Genomic DNA, 18300 nt, shown 5'->3' on the forward strand with positions numbered 1-18300 from the left:
TCCAATTTTGAGTTGTGCTTACCTTGCGTCGATAGTACGTCCGTGTCTGTAGCGGGGTGCTGGGCTCCTTCTTCCTCGGTTTCGAGGCCTTTTTGGTCTTCGATGCACCGGAAACTTGCTCTGACGGAGCAGCCCAAGGCCGGTTATCGCTGTGAGGGGGTGACGACCCACGGATCGGCCTTGCGGACGCTGTAGCACGCGACGAGGAGACTTGCATGCGGCAGATGGAGCGGGTCTCGCTGGTTAATGGAGACCTCGGGCGGACTGATGAGTACATGACGGTACTTCAAGTACCTCAAGTACCTCCTGACAAGAATTTCAAGGAACAGTACTTCAAGTACCTCCTGACAAGTATTTCAAGGAACAGAAACAAGTCTAATGATATACAAAAACCTTCCAACAAGAATAATCGAGTTGCCTCAAAAACTACAACATGTCCTACTTACAGTTAACTGCCGTCTGCCCCAGCGTGTCGAGCTGCCGCCACCATTGCGGCACATATGTACTCGATCCCGTTCTGAATACGCGTCACTGCATACTCAGGTACACTAATGCTAGAGTGTCGGATACGAAGACACCACCACCTCGCGAACACAATAACCGGAGAGCCATCTTTCCGGGTTTGCCAGTTCACCATAGTGATGACCGTGACGTCTTGCCTCACGCGTGCTGCACTGTACGGGAACGCTTCGTCCTCGTCAACGGCGTCGCTGATGGAGAAGCCGACCTCTCGTTGGCCTGGCCCCGCCGGGATGTACGCGTTGAAGGCCACGTTGTTGGTGTCCATCTGCACCACGTCCCCGATGGAGGTGACGAGACGGTGCTGCGCCACGGAGCTGCTCCGTTGAGGGTCGTCGTTCTCGCGGATGGTGATGTCGCCCAGCACTTCGGACATGCAGATCTCGATGTTGTACACGAAGTACTCAAGCGCGTCGACGATGGCCTTGACGCTGGCCGCGCCCGGCAACGGGATCACTTCGAAGCGCTCCGAGCACAAGTCCCCGTTCAAGGCCTGGAACTTCTTCTTGTCGCAGAACTCGGTACTGGTGTCCATGAACCGCTGACGCTCGCGCATGAAGTCGTAGGCGCGTTGAATCCGCTCGCGCTTCATTCGCAGCAGCTCCATGTGACGGGCGTACGGGTCTTTCGGTAGGTGCGTGAGCGTATCGAACGGCCCCGTGTGCTTCTCCCGCTGTCAATCGAGTCAAATAAACTTTAGTTTTCAATTTGCTTCATGGGCTTTGTCCGCCACAACTTACCAAAACTTGCGAAACCAGCGACAGCGAGCTTGCAAAGGCCAAACGTTGGGTGTGGAGGACCTCACGCAGAGCTCGGTTGGACTCTAGGCGTTGGCGCAGCTCCTCTCGCCCCCTCAGCACTTCGTTGCGCTTTGCATAGAGCTCGATCTCGGCTTTCAGACGCGCCATCTCGCCCATCAAGTCCTCGATCTCAGCCTGGAATTAAGAGCACACAGCGTCAAACACCCACGATTTGAGCTGAAGTGCCCATGACCTGACCGCACTTTTCGTCTGCAGTACGTGCGGATCTTTTCCTTCTTCTGCGGTTGCCTCTGGTTCTTCTCGGACGCACGCGGGGCCGATACTTTCTTAGGCTTCTTCGTACGGGGTGGCGTAGTGGCGCGAGTCACCGACAGAAGACGCGCCGGGGGCGTTCCATCGCCTCGAGCAGGCGCACCCTTCACACAGTTCTCTCGACTTGGCATTCGTTCCCCAATGCCTGCAGCTTGGTGTGCTACTCGATTGCGGCAAGCAAAGCAGAATCCCCGGTGTCGAGCATCATCAACCGTGCACCGGGAAGTACCTCCAACATGGCTACACAGCACTTGACTCGCTTTCAAAGTGACGAGCACCGAGGAAACATAATCATTGAAGTTGGTCCTGATGCGGTAGCGACAAGCACAGTCTCCGCAAAGATTAACGTTGCAGTGCAACTTGCACCACTAAGCTGCACCACCTTCCAGTAAGGTGCTTGTCGTTGAATGGCTTCTATAGTATACGGTTGAGTGAAGCGGAAGGGTAGTCGGCACGCTCTGCGGCCGCGAGCATGGAGGCGGAGACGCTGTCGAGTCCGTTGGAAATCCGCTGCGCGATCGCCCTTGGCACGTGGATGTGGGATTTCCGTAACCTTAACGACCACCATCGCGAGAACACGATAAGCGGCCTGCCCTCCTTATCCTGTTGCCTGGACACCATAATGATCACCGTGACGTCCTGGCGGACGCGGGTCTCGGGTTTGTACGGGTACAGCTCGTCCTCATCGATCACGTCGTTGATAGAGAAGCCGACCTCCTCTTCGCCAGACCCCGGCGGTCGGTACTCCGCGAACGCCGCGTTGTTTGTATCCATCTGCACCATGTTAGCGACTGTGGTCACGAAGCGATGTTGGGCCACGGGGCACGTGGTGGACAGCCGCGGCTCGTCGTTCTCGCGAATGGTGATGTCTCCGTCCACCTCCGACATGCTGATCTCCATGTTGGACACGAACGCTTCCACGGCATCGAACACGCGCTTGACACTGCGCGCTTGGGGTAGCGGCACGATCTCGAATCGCTCGGAGCAAAAGTCCCCGTTGGTGGCTGTGAACTTCTTCTGCTCGGTGAAGTCCAGCGTCACATCCATGAATTTGAGCATTTCCCTCATAAACTCGTAGGCGCACGATAAGCGCTGCTTCCTCATCTCCAGCAACTCTGCTTCTCGCTTAACCGGGTCTTTACTTAACCGGGTTGGCGTATCGAAAGGGCCGGTGCTCTTCTCGCGCTTTAAAAGCGGAAAATGAAAACACAATCCAAGGTTAGGAGAGTGTTAAATTAGTGCGAAAAAAATTGCGGTTACCACCACTCAGGAACGTACGAAATGGTGTGCAACAATTGACGCCGCACCGGCAAATGCTCGACGTTGGGCGTGCAGCACGTCGCGCAACACCTTATTGGTGTGCTGCCGCAGTCTCAGCGCCTCACGCGGCCGCAGAATATCGGCGCGCTCCTCGAGGTCCTTTATCCTGGCCTCCAACTGCTTCTTTTCCTCCTCGAGCTGGTCCATTTCATGCTGCAGCAAGTTTTGCAACAACAAGTCGGTTAGATGACACTTGAACGCTTTGAGAATTACCCGTTGGACACTTGCCTTGCGTCGGTAGTAGGTGGGGACTTTCTTGCGTTTGTGTTGGCCATTACTGCGCTTGCGGCTTGTTGCTGCCTCCCCACTCTTCTGGCGCTTATGAGGGGATGCCTCGTCGCTGGAGGAGGACGCGGGGCTCGCGGGGCGTGTCGTCTCAGCCATTGCGTACCGTGTCGAAGGTACTGTACAGAATGTACTCTCACTTCCGACACCTGTCAAATCTAGTATCCTTAACAATTTGATATCATCTTTAGCAGGTTTCACAATAAATCGACGCCAAGCATTGAGCGGCTCTCAATCAACGGCAAGCCGCCGCCGTCGCGCACGAAGCTTGCGAGGCTTACGAAGATTCTGAGTGCAGCACAAGGGACGCAGAAACGTGTCTCTTGGGTGCGGAGGTATAGGGGGATGGGGGTGCTGGCAGGTAGGCATCGTCTTCGCCGCAAGAACGGATAGAAGGGCTTTAGGTAGTAGACAGAGGAGCAGTTAGCCCGCGCCGTGGGCCCCTCGGCCTAGCGGCAAGTAGTGGGGTGAAGTGAGAACATAGGAGTAGAAACGACAGAGGAAGAACTGGTAGATGGAGCCGTGAGAAAGCGCTGGCGTAGATAGTAAACCAGCGTCTATAGCTTCCTACTAGTGCTGCAGCGCAGATAGCATTCAGCGAGTGTGGATGAGCTCAACCACAACAGCTCACTCACAACTTCGTCTCATAGTTAATTTATCGCTTGCGCTTACATTTTATTGGGGTGCTATGGCCGCTGGGGCTCACACCGATGAGCCGGTGATCAACGAACGGAGCGGCGACGTTGGTCGCCACGCCAACTTGGTGCTGGTGCGCTCATACATTAGAGAACCTAAAGTTCTCTATTGTAATACCTGCTAACTAATTATGTGTGCATGAAAAATACACACCAGCTGGGGCAGTACTACCTGTCGGTCAACGTGAGCAGCATCTAAGCGTGATGTGGCCCACACATTTGGAGTTTCACGACTATCACCCTGTTTTGACTCTGGCGCCTGTGCTTGCACCATCCGCTCACCCTGTTCTGATATGAAAACCCAGAGATTGCACGTGATTGCGACCAGAGAGCACCGTGTTCTGACACACGGTGCGTAATGCGCATATACACATTGTGTGACCTGGAATTAATCTGCGCTTCAAAAAAGAAGAAAAGCAAGCGAACTTTGTCCGAATCAATCTATAAAGGTCCCTTGCCATATAAAAATCGTAAACTGGGGTAGTCATATCTACTAGAAACGAGAGGTCATTTTATTTAACAGGTGGTTAAGTACGCTCAGGGCAACGTTTTGAAACGTTTTCTGTTTACCTGCGCGCCCATCTCGCGGTCTCGTAACCCTCTCTCTGCCCTTATCCGAGGCGATATGGGTGCAAGGTGTTGCCACTTCCGAAAGCACCGCCCGTGAACAATGGCGCCCGACAAGCTCATGCAGCCCTTGCCGTCGCTCCTCCGGCCGCCTCAGTCGTGCATGTCTCGCCCAAGAGTGCAAGTGGCGCCGGCTCCGCCCGCCCGCGAGGTCGAGGCCAGGCACCTCGCCTCCAGAGCCAACGAGGCTCCGCAGCAACAACAAGAAGAAGACTTTTTCCTCAGCGGGTTAAGCAAAACGCAACGCAAACCAGCGCCATCCGCCACGGTTAGTCCAGTGCTAACCATTTTTGCATTCGCAAAAAATTCCACGTATTCACTTAACTGTTTTGGTTTTACCTTAACCTGCAGCACGAGTTGCGGCAACTCCGCGCCGACGCCGCGGCAATGGAGACGCAACTGGCTTCGCTGTGTGCGAAATGGCAAGAGCACCTGCCCGACCCCTCCGTTAGAGAGTCGGCCTGTGTTGCCGCCAAGGCCAAGTGGGTGTCCTCCCAAGCCGAAATGGTGAACCGTTCGCTCAAGGACCAAGTGTTGCAGCAGCAACTGTACCTCGCGTCGTTGCAACACCTCATAACCCAGTCGCCGTTCCTGGCCCCGTCAAGAAGCAAGGAGCTCTTCGAGGGGATGCACTCGTTCTCGGCGCTCCCCAATTCTCTAACCACGACCCAACGCACCGACCACCTCATTGCCCAGTGCGAAATGGGGGTGCGCCTCGTGCCCGCGCTGATGGGGAGGTTCGCGCGGCAACATTTGCCAAATGCAACATTCTCTAACCCCTTCTCCCACACGAGCGTCATGGCGGACGGCAACTTCACCTACGTGTCCAACATCCTGCTCTGCCGCATCCCGCACCGATCCATGGAATTTGCCGTGGGGGCCGCGATGCACTACTTCCAGAACCTCTCAACGGAGCTAAACAGCCACTTGGGGGTGCACTGCGACCTCGAGGTGTTGCAGGATTTGGGCCACGGTCGAGCTTACACCCAGATGCGATACCGCAACGGACCCAGTTTTTCCTCCAGCAGCAACACGACGCTCGCCGCGCGCGTCACGCCCGACTCGGCCGTGGTGGTGGCGGATTTCGTTGATGAGGACGTGTGCTACCCCATCGACCGGACGTCCGAAAACCGCGCGGGGCTGGACTCGTGTCTCTCGTACGTGCTAAAATGTTGCGGGGTCGTTGAAGTTGCCGACTTCGAAGTGCTGGATGTTGCCTTAATCTTTGCGATCTGACGGCGATTTTTTTTAATTTTTGGTGCAGGCTCCTCATGACGCCGGAGAGAGACCCGATGAATGGTCAGGAGCACGTCCTCGTGCAGAGATTATCTGTGAACCGGTACAACCTCCCGCCCACTTCGTCCAGGCTGCACGACGAGATCCGGTCCTCGCTGCCCTGGTTCAACGGAGACCTGTTAATGGAGGTCATTTGTCGCCAACTCGAGCAAAACGGACAACCGAGAGCCCTTTAACCGTAGAAAGCGACGACGGGGGATCCACTGATATATATATATACAAGGATAGAAGAGGTTGAGCGAGGTAGAGCGAGATAGATTTTTTTTATGGAAACGTACGTGTGTGTGTGTGTGGCAAACGAAGCCTCGTGCGGGGGGGTTAACGAAGGAATTGACAACATGAAACAACAAACCAAAGTCGTTAAATTATTCTCTATCTGCTGTGATGGTTGATACTACATTCTCTCTTTCTTTTCAACATTTACCGGACTACATCGAGTGCATCAGATTACTTACTTATCTTTCACTATGCACTTGGCGCAATGGGGGGAGTGCTTGAAGCTGGTTCGACCTCAGCCGACTCTTGTTTCACTGGACTGGTCTTCTGCTTCTTGATGCTTCGATCCTCGTCCTCCTCCGTGTCTTCATCGTCTACCACTTTCTTGTCCTCCGCTTCAGACCGAACGCTTTCACTTCCAGCGACGGACGAGTGGTCGTCGTTGTTGCTCATGTTCATATAGGCGTCACTGAGCATGGCCATGTGGAAGTCGCCGTTGAAATACGACAGCAGCTTGTTGAGCTCACGGTGGATCACCGGCGAGTTGGGCGGCAGGTTGTACCGATGCACGCGCAGTCGGCGCATCAGCACGATCGGCTCCTGCGTCTCCGGGTCCTTCACGCGCGCGATGGTCAGGATCATGCAGATGTCGATGCGGAGCCCCGACTTTGGCGTCGGAGGCACCAACGGCACACCATCGCTGCCCACTTGCACCTCTTGCGTCTCTTTCCGATCCGAGCCTTCATCGTCGTCCTCGTCCACGAAGTCCGTCACGAGCACAGCCAAGTCATCGCTCACGAGTCTCCCACTCCACGCGCGGTTCGTGTGGGCGCCCCGCATCTCTCCATCCTGCCGCTCCACGCGCGCGTAATATGTCGACGGCCCCATCTCAACCTCGTGCTACGTGGACGTAAGGGAACCCCGTTAGTACATCCGCTAACATGCAGAAACAACACCACACAGGGGGCATGTTTGGACACAACAGTACCGTCGGTACCTTGACTTCGAGCAGCACGCCAAGACGGCGTTCCAGCTCGATCGAGGTATTCTTGAGGTTGTCCACGATGGTCTGGTAGATACGCGGTATCGAGGCGCTGGCCGGCACTTTGCAGACGAAGACGTTGGACACGAGCGTGCCGCAGACGCTGCCCGCTTTGTTCCTGTCGTTCTCCACTCGAGAGTTCAATGGCGGGGATATCGTAGTAGCGGCCGTACTAGTCCGCGAGAACGGGAGCACGGGCGACGTGAGCGGCACGAACTCGCGCGTGAAGTTCTCGACGATCTCCGGCGCCAGACGCACGCCCAACTCGAAGCGCGCTTGCAGCTGCTCCCTACGACTCGCAGGGTCGGAGCCCACGAGGTGCAGGTAGCCGTGCATGCGGTCGAAGAGCTCTTGGCACACTGCCGAGCGGGACCACAGCGGCGCCTCCGTGAGCTTCTGCTGCAGCGCCGAGAAGTAGAGCTGTTGCTGCAGCAGCTCGTCCTTTAGACGCAGATTGAGCTGCTCCACGTGACTCGTGACTGTCTTCTGCTTGGCCGCCGTGCAGGCCGCGAGCAGCACGTTGTGCTCGGGCAGCGCCGCTCGCCACTTGGCACAGAGAGCGGTGAACTGCTCGTCGAGCTTCTGCGCCTCCACGCGCAGCTCCTTGACCTCATGCTGCCAATCGGTAACAACAAAACAACAATCAGCCACAGCAACAACAGTCAGTGGAGTCTCAATGGCCAACATGTGGACAATGAAGTACACGCACGCACCGCGGCGGGGATCGCGGCCTTGCGCGTGGGCGTGCCGGACGCGCTGCGCGCGCCTCCTCGACTGGTCTTCCTGGTGCTGGCGCCGGCCGTGGCGAGCGCCAAGAAGGCCGCGTGCTCCGCGCGTCCCTGCCGACTTGCCATACGTAGCGCTTCCGGACGAAAGGAAGGTCTGGATGTCCGTCCGCCGCCGGGTCTCACTTGGCGGACGCTACAGTCGAGCGGCGAAACAGACAACAACAGCGGGTGCGGCCTGCTGGCAACCGGCGAGTTAATTCACGCGCACGGGTATCGGCTGGAAGTGCGCGCCGCCACGAGCAGCAAGCAGCAGGTACTCTAAGGCGCGGATGATGATGCGGGAGCCGGCCGTGTCAGCCAACACAGACAGAAACCGACCGATGAAGGCTTTCGTCTCGTTGTCTGTGTAGCCACCCGATTTCATCATGGAGTAAAGTACGATAACAACCTGCGATTTGTACAACAGCAACCACACCAGCAACCACTTTTGTGTACAGAACCGATCCTGTACTACTCAGTTCTGTACTCAAAAGTGGTTGCTTTTCTGTGCGGTTTATTACACCGCATATCGCGAGTTCGTGTCACGGTCCACCAACACCAAAACCAATGCTGTATCCCAAAAGGACGCAGGCATTGTCTACAGGTGGCGGCGAGCTGAGCCGCGAACAGGACGGTGCCAACCACGTGCCGACATGCCTATTGACCTCTAAGAATGATTAATGTCTACTTCAAAATAACTCGCGCAAGTTAATACGAAGTCGTGGATTCAAAACAACTCGCGCGAGTTAATATGAAGTAGTGGATTCAAAACAACTCGCGCGAGTTAATATGAGCAGTGGATTCAAAACTGCTCGAGTTAGTTTGATTCATAACAGCTACATGCGTCAAGCTCGAAAGTTGCTAAACGATCAGGTTGGTGAAGTGAGAAAATGGGCTTAGATATTTCAACGAAGCTGTGTGACTGGGTAAAATACCGTCAACATTCAATCCTGTAAAAACATGCAAGAATGGTACCAACAATGCTCATTACCCCAGAGTGTGTTGGAATCGAATAAGAACGAGGGACATCGGGTGTACAGAGAGTATAGTCAACTAACTGCACAAGTAAATAGCAATGAACTAAACAGACATCGTTCTTAGCGAGTTAGATTGTGGACTATAATTTCGTGGACCACTACCGCAGACTCGCGTCCTCGAGGCATGTGGACTGTTGGTGAGGCTACACCAGTACATCGTAATGGTAGTGGTAGATAGCCGTCTAACGCCCAACAAATTCAAATTCCAAATTTGATCTATAACGTCGGCTACGATGTAACTGCACAACGAGCAATAACGTTCATGAGGGGGCTAACAAGTCTGTTTTAGTGAAGTTATTGTGGGAAGCTCGTATTGAAGAGGTAGGATATACTACTTGAGCAAGCGTTTTTGACTGGAAAGTCACACGACTTACAGTTAGCTCAAATGCCACTCACAGCAAGGGTGTGCGCCTTTAATATTTACCCGTCGGTCACTATATAGCTACAATTCCCAGCGAATTTTCGCATCGTAGTGCACACATACATATTGCTCCAAATTCAGACGTTGTAGTTGCACCTCAACGCGCCTAGGAATAGTAGTTATAGAGAGGTTGGTTGAGTCCTAACGCCTTTATTTAAAAGTATGCAGTGCGAAATGGTTCGTGGTTTGAAACCCCAATGCGGACCATTGTGCTGATTGTCACTAACATCGAGGCAGTGAGCGTTATGGCTATGGATACTCGTTACTAGTGTAAGTGAACTCTATATACCTTATTTCCAAAACAAAATACTTAAGTACTTAAGTACTTAGTATGCTGGTTGGCTCGCTGAAATTCTTAAGCCTGATAAATTTCCCTGAGTATTTTTGAGGGTTATACGTTGCCACTTGAAATATGCCAGAAGACCCATTATATACTTTAGCATGCAAGGTATCCACGCTAGCTGAGTAGTATAACGGACGCTTAGGTGGTTCAGCACGAGGCGCTAGAATACGAGGTGATACCTTCCGAACTACTCTCTATATATTATCGAATCTCTGAGTAGAGCTGCAAGTTCTGTATAAATGCTCCACACAGATAAAATAAAAAAATGCGTCGTAACCATACACAACCACTACCATCACAACAGAGGAAACGGCTATCCGGTGGCTTAGAGGCAGGAACTGGTGCGAACCTTACTAAAATGTTTTACTCAATCGGCATATACTCACATGTAAGGGACAATCTGGGTATGTTGTGATACATTGCGGTGCCTGGCATCCTAAGACAAACTAAATGTATGCATTTGTTCACACGGATTGCTTTGTGGCAACCGTGCTTGGGTTGAACTCCGAAATGCTCACGTATAATTACCCTTTACTAAACTCACAGTACAGTATACTCTAGTACGTACCATTTCAATTTAAAACAGTATAATTGGCCTCATATCAGCTCCGTACCTCGCATGACGCCACATTATAACAACTCCTAATAGCTGCCTATACGCATGCGCAACCGGAGTATTCTACACGTATTAATACAACTTACTTTATGATGTCGCGCGAGTAATTTAATTCAAATTAACTCGTGCGGGTTATTCTGAAGCATCTGGACCATTTTAACGCGCGCGAGTTATTTTGAATTTGAACCAGGCAAAGCTATACTGAGCTCAAGTACATGTACATGTAGTTTGTGTAGCGGCCATTCGCAGGCGCCCGGCTTACCTGGAGAAAGGGCAGTAGAAAGGACAGGTTGCTAGTGATCGAAAAAGTGGTTGTTGACGATCACTTTCCAGCTCTTTTGGTTGTTCTCGTCTTTTTTAGGTTGCCATTGTCCCAAAGAAGGTTGTTTATGGTCCAAAGTTGGTACACTGGCGACCCGGACTCTTCATCATGTAGCGCCGTAGAGGTGGCGCGCGGAGGCTTACTGTTTCCAGAGAAGGGAGCTCCGTCGCCCGATGGGAAGCACGCGGCCAATCCGCGCGCCGCGCGCGCCAAAAGCTTTGATGCGTGGAGGGCTGGAGGACGGTGGAAAATCGGCAGGCACTCAGCAACCGAGGAATTAAATAATACAAGTAGATTGGGGCTATTTGTCCAAACGTAAGTAGATCATGGGGACTACTTAGAAGTAGACTGGGAGACGTTGATTAAACGTATTTTAATTATCACCCTGCTACGCGCTGCGCGCGGCCCTCCAGACCCTAAAGGCTCGCTGTGCTCGCTTGGACAGAACCCTAACAAGCCCGCTGCGGCTCGCACGCGTCGCCTCCGCTTGCTAGAAGGGCAATGCTAGGTCCTGGTTTTGCATCCGCGTGCTTCGCACACGGGCTGACCAACCACAGGCGTGGGCTCGCTTCGCTCGCTGTGCGCTGATGGTCTGATCTACTTACGTTTGGACAAATAGCCCCAATCTACTTGTATTATTTAATTCCTCCTCAGCAATCCCAGCGCCGTTGATGCGCGCGGCCCCGGGGTCTCTGCACCGCGCTCTCACGCGTGATTCAGCGCAGAAAACACGCTCGTCACCTTACGACGTCTGGGGGGCGGTGGGTCGACCAGCGGAGACCGTGAACGGATGTCTTCCACGGTCTCCGTTGACCTCTTAGTCGGTCGATTCGCTTCGATTCGTTTCGATCTCTTCCAGCGCGAAGACGCTCGCACCGACGCCGTCACCGGCCCAGTCATTACACGCAGCTATGTTACTCGCCCCTGTAAACATGAGGCGCTCTTCTGCTGCTTGGACTGCGGCCTCGACTGGTCCGCGGGAAGCACGTCGTCGTCTACCGCCAGTGTACACTATTCAAGTGGCTTCGCCGTTGCTAGGGCGCGCAACCACGAGGCTTACGCGTTTGACTGCAAAGCGCATGACGGGCAGCTCTCGAGCGCCGCCATTTGCCGAGCGCCCCGATCCCTGCGTGCCTGCCTGCAGAAACGGCGCAAGAAGGCATCACGAGCTGCGGATTGCGGCGGCGTGGCTGAGGCCCAAAGTCATCAGCGTGCCCACAATTGCACGCTGGAAACTGCAAGCAATCGAAGCGTGCGGATCCTTTGAGTCGATGCATGTCACGTGATGAGCGATGGATCGATCGCACTGCGATTCGCAGAGGCTCGGCTGCCAGCAGAAGGGCTGGTGCTGCTGGTTGGCTGTTGGGTTGGTTGCAGGGCAGGCGAACCGGTGGTGGACACCTGAAATGGTGCTTTCGTCCAGTGCACGCCGCGTGGACACCTTGTTGGCCCCTCTCGCCAATGCCTCGCCTACGACACCTAGCCGACCGGTCCATGCGTTAGCACACATCACGCGGTGTCTGAGCCCGTCCACAGGCTCGCAGGCTCAAGGCAAGATCCGGATCGACACCAAAATTACTGCATTTCCTACTTTACATGAAGCTCTCCAACTCGTTGCGTACATACGTATGCCACAGTATTTACTCGGTGCGCGGGCTTTGGCTCTGCTGCTGCTGTTGCTGCTGGATGTAGCCGCACACGGTCGCGGTGATCAGGTCGCCGTTCAGAATGGGGCGGATGATCTCCAGGTCGTCCTTGAGCGCCGGGTCGTCCGGCAGCATGTTGTAGTTGTAGACAACGGCCCACCGCAGCGTGACCGCCACCGTCCTGCCGGTCACGGGGTCCTTGCGCGGGGTGATGGTCAGCCCGCAGATGCCGTACTGCGACGGCCCCGTCCGGTTGACCGGGTGCAGTGGGTCCTCCGTGATTGCGTCGATGTGGACCATGCCATGGGATGGCGTGAGGTCCGAGCACACGACGTTGTTGACGATGGCCGGGAGCCCCGCGCCGTTAAACGTCGAGCGACGGTACACCACGGGCGAGTCGGCGCTGTTGAGTCTGGTCCGCTTGGCGTTGACATTGAAGTGGCGCTTCATGGACGTCGGGATGCCGTCGAAGTAGGCCAGCACGGCCGCGTACACCTGCTCGAGCGACGTGTGCGGGATCTCCGAGATGAAGACGCTCGAGATGAGCGTGCGGTTCTTGCAGCCGGTGATGTCCAAGTGCGACAGGGGCAACACCGGCAACACCGGCTTCTTGCTCTTGCCCTGGTGGGCCACGACGCGGTCGATGGCCATCTGCGCGAACCTGTTGACGATCGACGGCAGCGTCGCGAGCGAGCGCTCGTTGTGGGCCAGCAGCAGCGTCTCCCTCTCTTCAGCGTCGCGCCCCAGGTGCGTGTCAAAGTGCAGCGCCTCGAACATCGCCTGGCCGCTGGAGTGCAGCGGCGCCCGCAACACGGCGGCCTGCAGCGTGGCGAAGAGCAACTGCTGCTGCAGCAGCATCTGCTGCAGCTCGTTGTGCGCCGCCTCGGTCTGGATCGCGCCGTGCTTCTCGCGCGCCGAGCGCTGCGCGATGGCCAGCGTGCGCTGGTCGGGCAGCTGCGCGGCCCACTTGTTGTTGAGCGCGCGCAGCTCGTCCTCCATCTCGGCGACCTGCGCGCGCAGCAGGCGGATCTCGTGCGTGGCTGTGAGCGGGGCTCCGTTGGCCGCGCGCGGCCGCGGGGGCGCCGGCGTGGCGCCCGTGAGCACGCAGATGAGCTCCTCGTTGTTATTGGTGCTGTTGCTGTCTTTGGTGGGGGACAGGCGTCGGCGCTTCTTGGTGTTGCTGGAGCTGGAGCTGGAGCGGCTGGCGGAGTCCGGGCTGCTTGGCGACGCGGAGAAGGCTCCCATTTCAGGCAGCGGGGGCATCAGGATCACGTTGGTCGGGTGCAGGCTCATGGAAGAGCTACAGTGGAGTAGGAATCGATCTGTTCGCTAGCTGGAAAATTGCGAACTACTGCAGATGAGAGATGAGTTGCAGAGGGTGGCTGCGTCCCCCGCAGATCTTTATACAGCGATATGAGAGCGCGATTTGAAGCGCGTTGCGGTTGGGGTGTTCCTGTCAAAACGAAAACAACCGAAGCGAAGACAGGCAAGGCAAGGCGCAATCAAACTCGGGCGCTTGCCACACTTCGCTTTCGTTTGTGCGGGCGGACTTTACTCTGCTGCGATGTGCTCGTCATGGGGGGCAGACATGAACATCCTGCAGGATATTGACCGGAGGACAGCTTGTTAACTGATCCTGTCCGATGTTGGACCATTGTGACGGAAACCTCCAGAAATCAGCATTGTCGACGTCACCGGCCGCGTGCTGTACAGTAATCTGCCCAAGTAAGGAACGCCTGATATATATAAAGACGCAGAATATATAAATTGATGTTAAGTCGAGTATACTTTTCCAATGTACTGATTTAGTAATTTCAACATGAACTGAAGAGCAGCTTTACCTACGAGTCCGGAATGATTCCAGCAGTGGCGTATGGTCGAAGCACTAACCTTTGACCAGGCATCCTCGCACCACAACAGCGCTGTCAACTGGTCGACCTCGTAGGGATTATCTAGCCCTTCACCTTGTCGAGGATGCCCACTTTCTCAGACCAAGTGAGGCGGAGACGCTTGGACGGTGTGGACTTCATGGGTGGAGTGGGGGAGGAGGTGGGCTTGTGGGGCGAGGTGCAAAAGAAAAAGTGCGAGTCTACCACTACGATACATGTAGTTTGAAGTCTAGTAAGATCGCTAAATGCGCGCCATTTTTCAAACGAGGGTGGATGATTGGAACTGGATTTTTCACCTCAGTACCTTGCAGTACCTTGCACATCCCCCTATCGCCACATCGACTGGAAAATAATATTAAATATGTGAGGCTATTAGTTATACATCCGTTCCTTATTCGGGCAGAATTCTGTAGTGGGCTCAGGCCGCTTTATAGCTTTTCTTGCTTGTGAGAGCAACACACGCGCGTTCGGGGTAACACAACACATGCCAGCATAATCAAATCGGGGGTTGCGTAGCCCCATTACCCGCAATAAAGCATGCTTTGGAGCTCCCTTCGGCTGCGCAGGTTCGTTTACGAAGTCGGTGGCTACGTCCCGTAACCCCGCATATAAGAACGTGCTTTTACCGCGAGTGCAATCAGTTGATTCATCTGCGACGCCTCGAAAAAGCCACTTGAGCTCGTGTGCACTGCGCGATTGTATGGCCCGTAGAAGAGAGAATCGAAAGCCGGACCGGCAGATCGCCGCTGCGGGATGTTGATGAGATGATATCGGGCGGGCGATCAACATGCCAAAAGGTTCGGGATGCCGGCGATGGCAGCGATTGTTGGGTTGTTTTTTGTCTGTGTGCGCACGGGGAAGGCGGATAGGCCACCGCCACGCAAGGACAGCGTCAACTACCTGGCTGCGTAAGCCCGCACGTCGTGACATGGAGCTGAGCGGACGAAGTCGCTCGTCGAAGTTGCGGCGGCCCCTTGGTCGCTGCGGTCTCTTGCAGCTACCGGATTGCTACCGTTGCCTCGGCGACTGAAAGCTCTGTTGACGGGTATTAATTACTTCCGTAAATTCGAAAGCTCGGAGCGGGGTGCTTTACACTGTACGACAGTGGCAAAGCCTTTCATGAACGAAAAACAAAAGCTTTGTGCTGGTTCCGCTTGTACTACTTTACGAGCTGCCAGAAAATGTGTAGTAATCGTGAAAACAATACTTGTACAAAAAGCATTGCCTAGCTGAGCCGAGCGCCGCCGAGCCGCGTGAGCTATGCAGCCGCCACCATTTTGATTCCTCTTTTTTTGTGGCGGCATGAAGGTTTTACAATCGACGTCAGACCCGGGAAATGTTGCTGCCGGCGAGATTTGGCGCAGCATTCTACAGTGTACCTTGATTTACAGTACACTAATATTACCAGCGGAAGGCTCAATGCAAATGCAACCAAATGGCAACCTTGTCCGATCCGAGGTCGCGTCCTGATCTGCGAAAACTTGCCAGGTTCTTCAGGATAAACAAGTGGGGACAGTGCTTCAAGGTATCGATACCGGTAACCAGCAGGGACGATCTCCGTCTACAAGATTACCGACCAAAACGCGGCAAGTCGAAGCGTTGAAGCTTTGGACTTCACATTCTGGGATTCTGTGAACCCCAGCTCGTCACGCGTGGCGCCGTAGCGTGCCACAAGAGCTGTTTTTGGCTGTTTTGGTCAGAGGTTAGCTCATGTTCTAGGGAAGCAGCCGTGGAGGACATCCTTGATGCGATTGCTTGCTCGTCCTCCGTTCTCGCACTCTTCTGTCGTTCTCTGCCCCAGCTCGCGTTCCCCCTTTTTCAGCTCGGAGCAATATTTTCTTGAGATTGACCACAGGACCGCCAGGTGGGTTTACCGCATCGCCAGCAGGGGAAAACTCATCCATGGTTTGCGCATAGGCTTCCAAGCTACTGTACACAGTGCCGACTGCACTTTAGCGTGCAAGACAAGAATCTCCATGTCATGGGGTCCACGGCAAATGGAAACCCAATTGTCCAACTCATGGAATGCATGGAGCGCGCCTCCAGCCTTGACAAGGGGGCAATGACAGATCCGACGGTTTATCTGGCCGTAAGCGTGAAGCGTGCATTACTCAATTTTGGAAATTCTTGAACCGCGCAATTAATTGACGCTGACGGTCGTTGCTTGAAAGGAGCCTTGCGATTACAGCTGCAACGATCTCTAGCGAAGAACGATGTGTGCATGATTGCGAGTGCTCATTCCAATCCGTTGTCAACTGGGCAGCGAGCATCGCATCTTGTACTGTGTGCAATCGAACCCACCTGGATTGTGGTCTGGTTGTGGCTGGTTTGCTGTGTCCACTCGAGTCAACGCATCCAACTTGGAACACCTTGGTGAAGACGCATCGGTTGATGTCTCCCAATCGTGCGCTAACGGGGTTCGAGGTGCTCATCACCAAGTTTCCGAGCATCTTTCTCCATGTTATGATGCAGCGAAGAATGCAATGCATTGCATGCCACCAGCACGGTCCAATACCACACGACACTTTGACGTGCGTGTGCACCTGTATTAATAGGTATACTTCTCCAGTACCAGTGTCTCGGGTGCAGCGATTGCTGGCCATTGGGCCGATCCATTAAGAAGTGATGATGTTATTGTTGACTCAGGAATTCTGAGCCGCGAAGGTGCAACCACGTTCAGGCATTCACAAGAAACACCATTTCAATTCAAAACATAATGTGTACCTACTATTGGCAGATAATAGCTTAGCTTCGCGGCCTGCGCTGCAGTTCCTGGATGTACCCGCACACCGACGCCGTGATGAGATCGCCGTTGAAAATGGGGCGAATGATCTCCAGGTCCTTCCTGAGTGCAGGATCATCCGGCAGCAACTTGTAGCGGTATACAACCACCCACCGCAGCGTGATAGCTACTGTTCTTCCCGTGAGCGGCTCTTTCCGAGGCGTCATGGTCAGTCCACTGATGCCGAACTCTAGCGGGCTCGTCCGGGTAACCGGGTGAAGAGGGTCGTCAATGACGGCGTCCACGTGAACCATACCATGCGACGGGGTGAGCTCAGAGCACACGACGTGGTTCACAGTCGCAGGTAATCCGGCCCCGTCGAGACTCAATCGCCAGTAGGAAGCAGGCTCGTCATCCCCGTTCAACCTCGTGCGAGTGGCATCAATACCGAAGTGGCGCTTCATGGTTGAAGGGATCGCGTCATGATACGCTAATGACGCCGCGTACACATCCTCGAGCGAGTTGTGCGGGATCTCGGACATGAAGACGCTGGAGACAAGCGTGTGGTCCTTGCAGCCAGTGATGCCAATCTGAGAGAGCGGCAGCACGGATTTGTTGGACGCACCCTGCTCTTGGAGCGCCAGCACCTTGTCGACCCCCATTTGCGTAAACCGTCTCATGATTGACGGCACCGTTGCGAGCGCGCGCTCGTTGTGCGCCTTGAGCATACTGTTGCGTTCCTTACGGTCGCGTCCGAGACGAGTGTCGAAATGGAGGGCCTTGTACAAATCCTTTCCGCTGGAGTGCAGCGGCGCCTGGAAGATGGCTGCTTGGAGGGTGGCGAACATCAACTGTTGCTGCAGCAGCATCTCCTCCAGCTCCATGTGCGCAGCCTCAGTCAGAGCCACCTCGCGTTTCTTGCGAGCGGTGTGCTGGGCTGTCGCCAGTGTGCGTTGGTCGGGTAGTTCACGGGTCCACTTGGTTTCGAGACCGTGGAGTTCGGCTTCCATACAGGCGACTTGGGCTCGCAGCATCCGAATTTCTTGCGTGGCACTGAGAGGTGTTTTGTTGGCAACGCGGGGTCGGCCCCTCGGACGACGCGCCCCTTTCAGCGCGGAAATGACATCGTCATTGGCTTCCTGGGATCGACGGCGCTTCTTGGACGCAGGTTCTGGGTCGCGGGACATTGACAAGCTCGGAAACGGGGCCATAGGGACCACGTTCGTGGGGCGGAGGCTCATTGGGTTTTGCTGTTGGAATCGGGAGTGATGTGGAGAAGCGGCGGAGCGCGGATGCTTTGATCAGGAGAGGGCAAGTTGCAAATTGTGATGCCCCACAGAAAAGGCTGGCTGGCTCACTCGAGGCTCGAGCGAGCTTTGCGCCGGCGGCTGTTTTTCGTGTTTGGAGCGTCTATCCTGATTTGACGCGGGACACCAACAAACCCACCTGCCGATGCGACAGACT

The 18300-nt window shown here is 54.9% G+C and overlaps 7 protein-coding genes across 7 annotated transcripts; 1 reads left to right on the forward strand and 6 right to left on the reverse strand.

Moving 5' to 3' along the window:
* Positions 1-448: 448 nt before the first annotated feature.
* PHYSODRAFT_562989 (hypothetical protein) lies at positions 449-1738 on the reverse strand (the record flags this gene model as incomplete). The annotated part of the gene is made up of 3 exons (XM_009534078.1): positions 1523-1738; positions 1260-1454; positions 449-1192 (listed from the first exon to the last, which is right to left on the reverse strand). Exons 1-3 carry the CDS (start codon positions 1721-1723, stop codon positions 449-451), a joined length of 1140 nt encoding a protein of 379 aa, XP_009532373.1. The 5' UTR covers positions 1724-1738.
* A 268-nt stretch (positions 1739-2006) lies between these two features.
* Positions 2007-3290, reverse strand: PHYSODRAFT_562992 (hypothetical protein; the record flags this gene model as incomplete). Its single annotated transcript, XM_009534079.1, has 3 exons — positions 3141-3290; positions 2871-3065; positions 2007-2777 (listed from the first exon to the last, which is right to left on the reverse strand). The coding sequence occupies exons 2-3, from the start codon at positions 3057-3059 to the stop codon at positions 2007-2009; spliced, it is 960 nt and encodes a 319-aa protein (XP_009532374.1). The 5' UTR covers positions 3060-3065; positions 3141-3290.
* A 1616-nt stretch (positions 3291-4906) lies between these two features.
* Positions 4907-5991, forward strand: PHYSODRAFT_515856 (hypothetical protein; the record flags this gene model as incomplete). The annotated part of the gene is made up of 3 exons (XM_009534080.1): positions 4907-4966; positions 5003-5640; positions 5784-5991. The coding sequence occupies 3 exons, from the start codon at positions 4907-4909 to the stop codon at positions 5989-5991; spliced, it is 906 nt and encodes a 301-aa protein (XP_009532375.1).
* A 289-nt stretch (positions 5992-6280) lies between these two features.
* On the reverse strand, positions 6281-7927 carry PHYSODRAFT_317327 (hypothetical protein; the record flags this gene model as incomplete). Its single annotated transcript, XM_009534081.1, has 4 exons — positions 6281-6426; positions 6559-6931; positions 6993-7688; positions 7787-7927. 4 exons carry the CDS (start codon positions 7925-7927, stop codon positions 6281-6283), a joined length of 1356 nt encoding a protein of 451 aa, XP_009532376.1.
* Positions 7928-12219: 4292 nt separating this feature from the next.
* Positions 12220-13518, reverse strand: PHYSODRAFT_336516 (hypothetical protein; the record flags this gene model as incomplete). The annotated part of the gene is made up of 1 exon (XM_009534082.1): positions 12220-13518. The coding sequence occupies one exon, from the start codon at positions 13516-13518 to the stop codon at positions 12220-12222; it is 1299 nt and encodes a 432-aa protein (XP_009532377.1).
* A 528-nt stretch (positions 13519-14046) lies between these two features.
* PHYSODRAFT_454051 (hypothetical protein) lies at positions 14047-14196 on the reverse strand (the record flags this gene model as incomplete). Its single annotated transcript, XM_009534083.1, has 1 exon — positions 14047-14196. A coding segment is annotated over one exon (150 nt), but the record flags the coding sequence as incomplete, so codon positions are not given.
* Positions 14197-16859: 2663 nt separating this feature from the next.
* On the reverse strand, positions 16860-18047 carry PHYSODRAFT_517133 (hypothetical protein; the record flags this gene model as incomplete). Its single annotated transcript, XM_009534084.1, has 1 exon — positions 16860-18047. The coding sequence occupies one exon, from the start codon at positions 18045-18047 to the stop codon at positions 16860-16862; it is 1188 nt and encodes a 395-aa protein (XP_009532379.1).
* Positions 18048-18300: the final 253 nt, after the last annotated feature.

The sequence above is a fragment of the Phytophthora sojae genome, assembly GCF_000149755.1.
Source record: "Phytophthora sojae unplaced genomic scaffold PHYSOscaffold_7, whole genome shotgun sequence".
Classification (NCBI taxonomy): domain Eukaryota; phylum Oomycota; class Peronosporomycetes; order Peronosporales; family Peronosporaceae; genus Phytophthora; species Phytophthora sojae.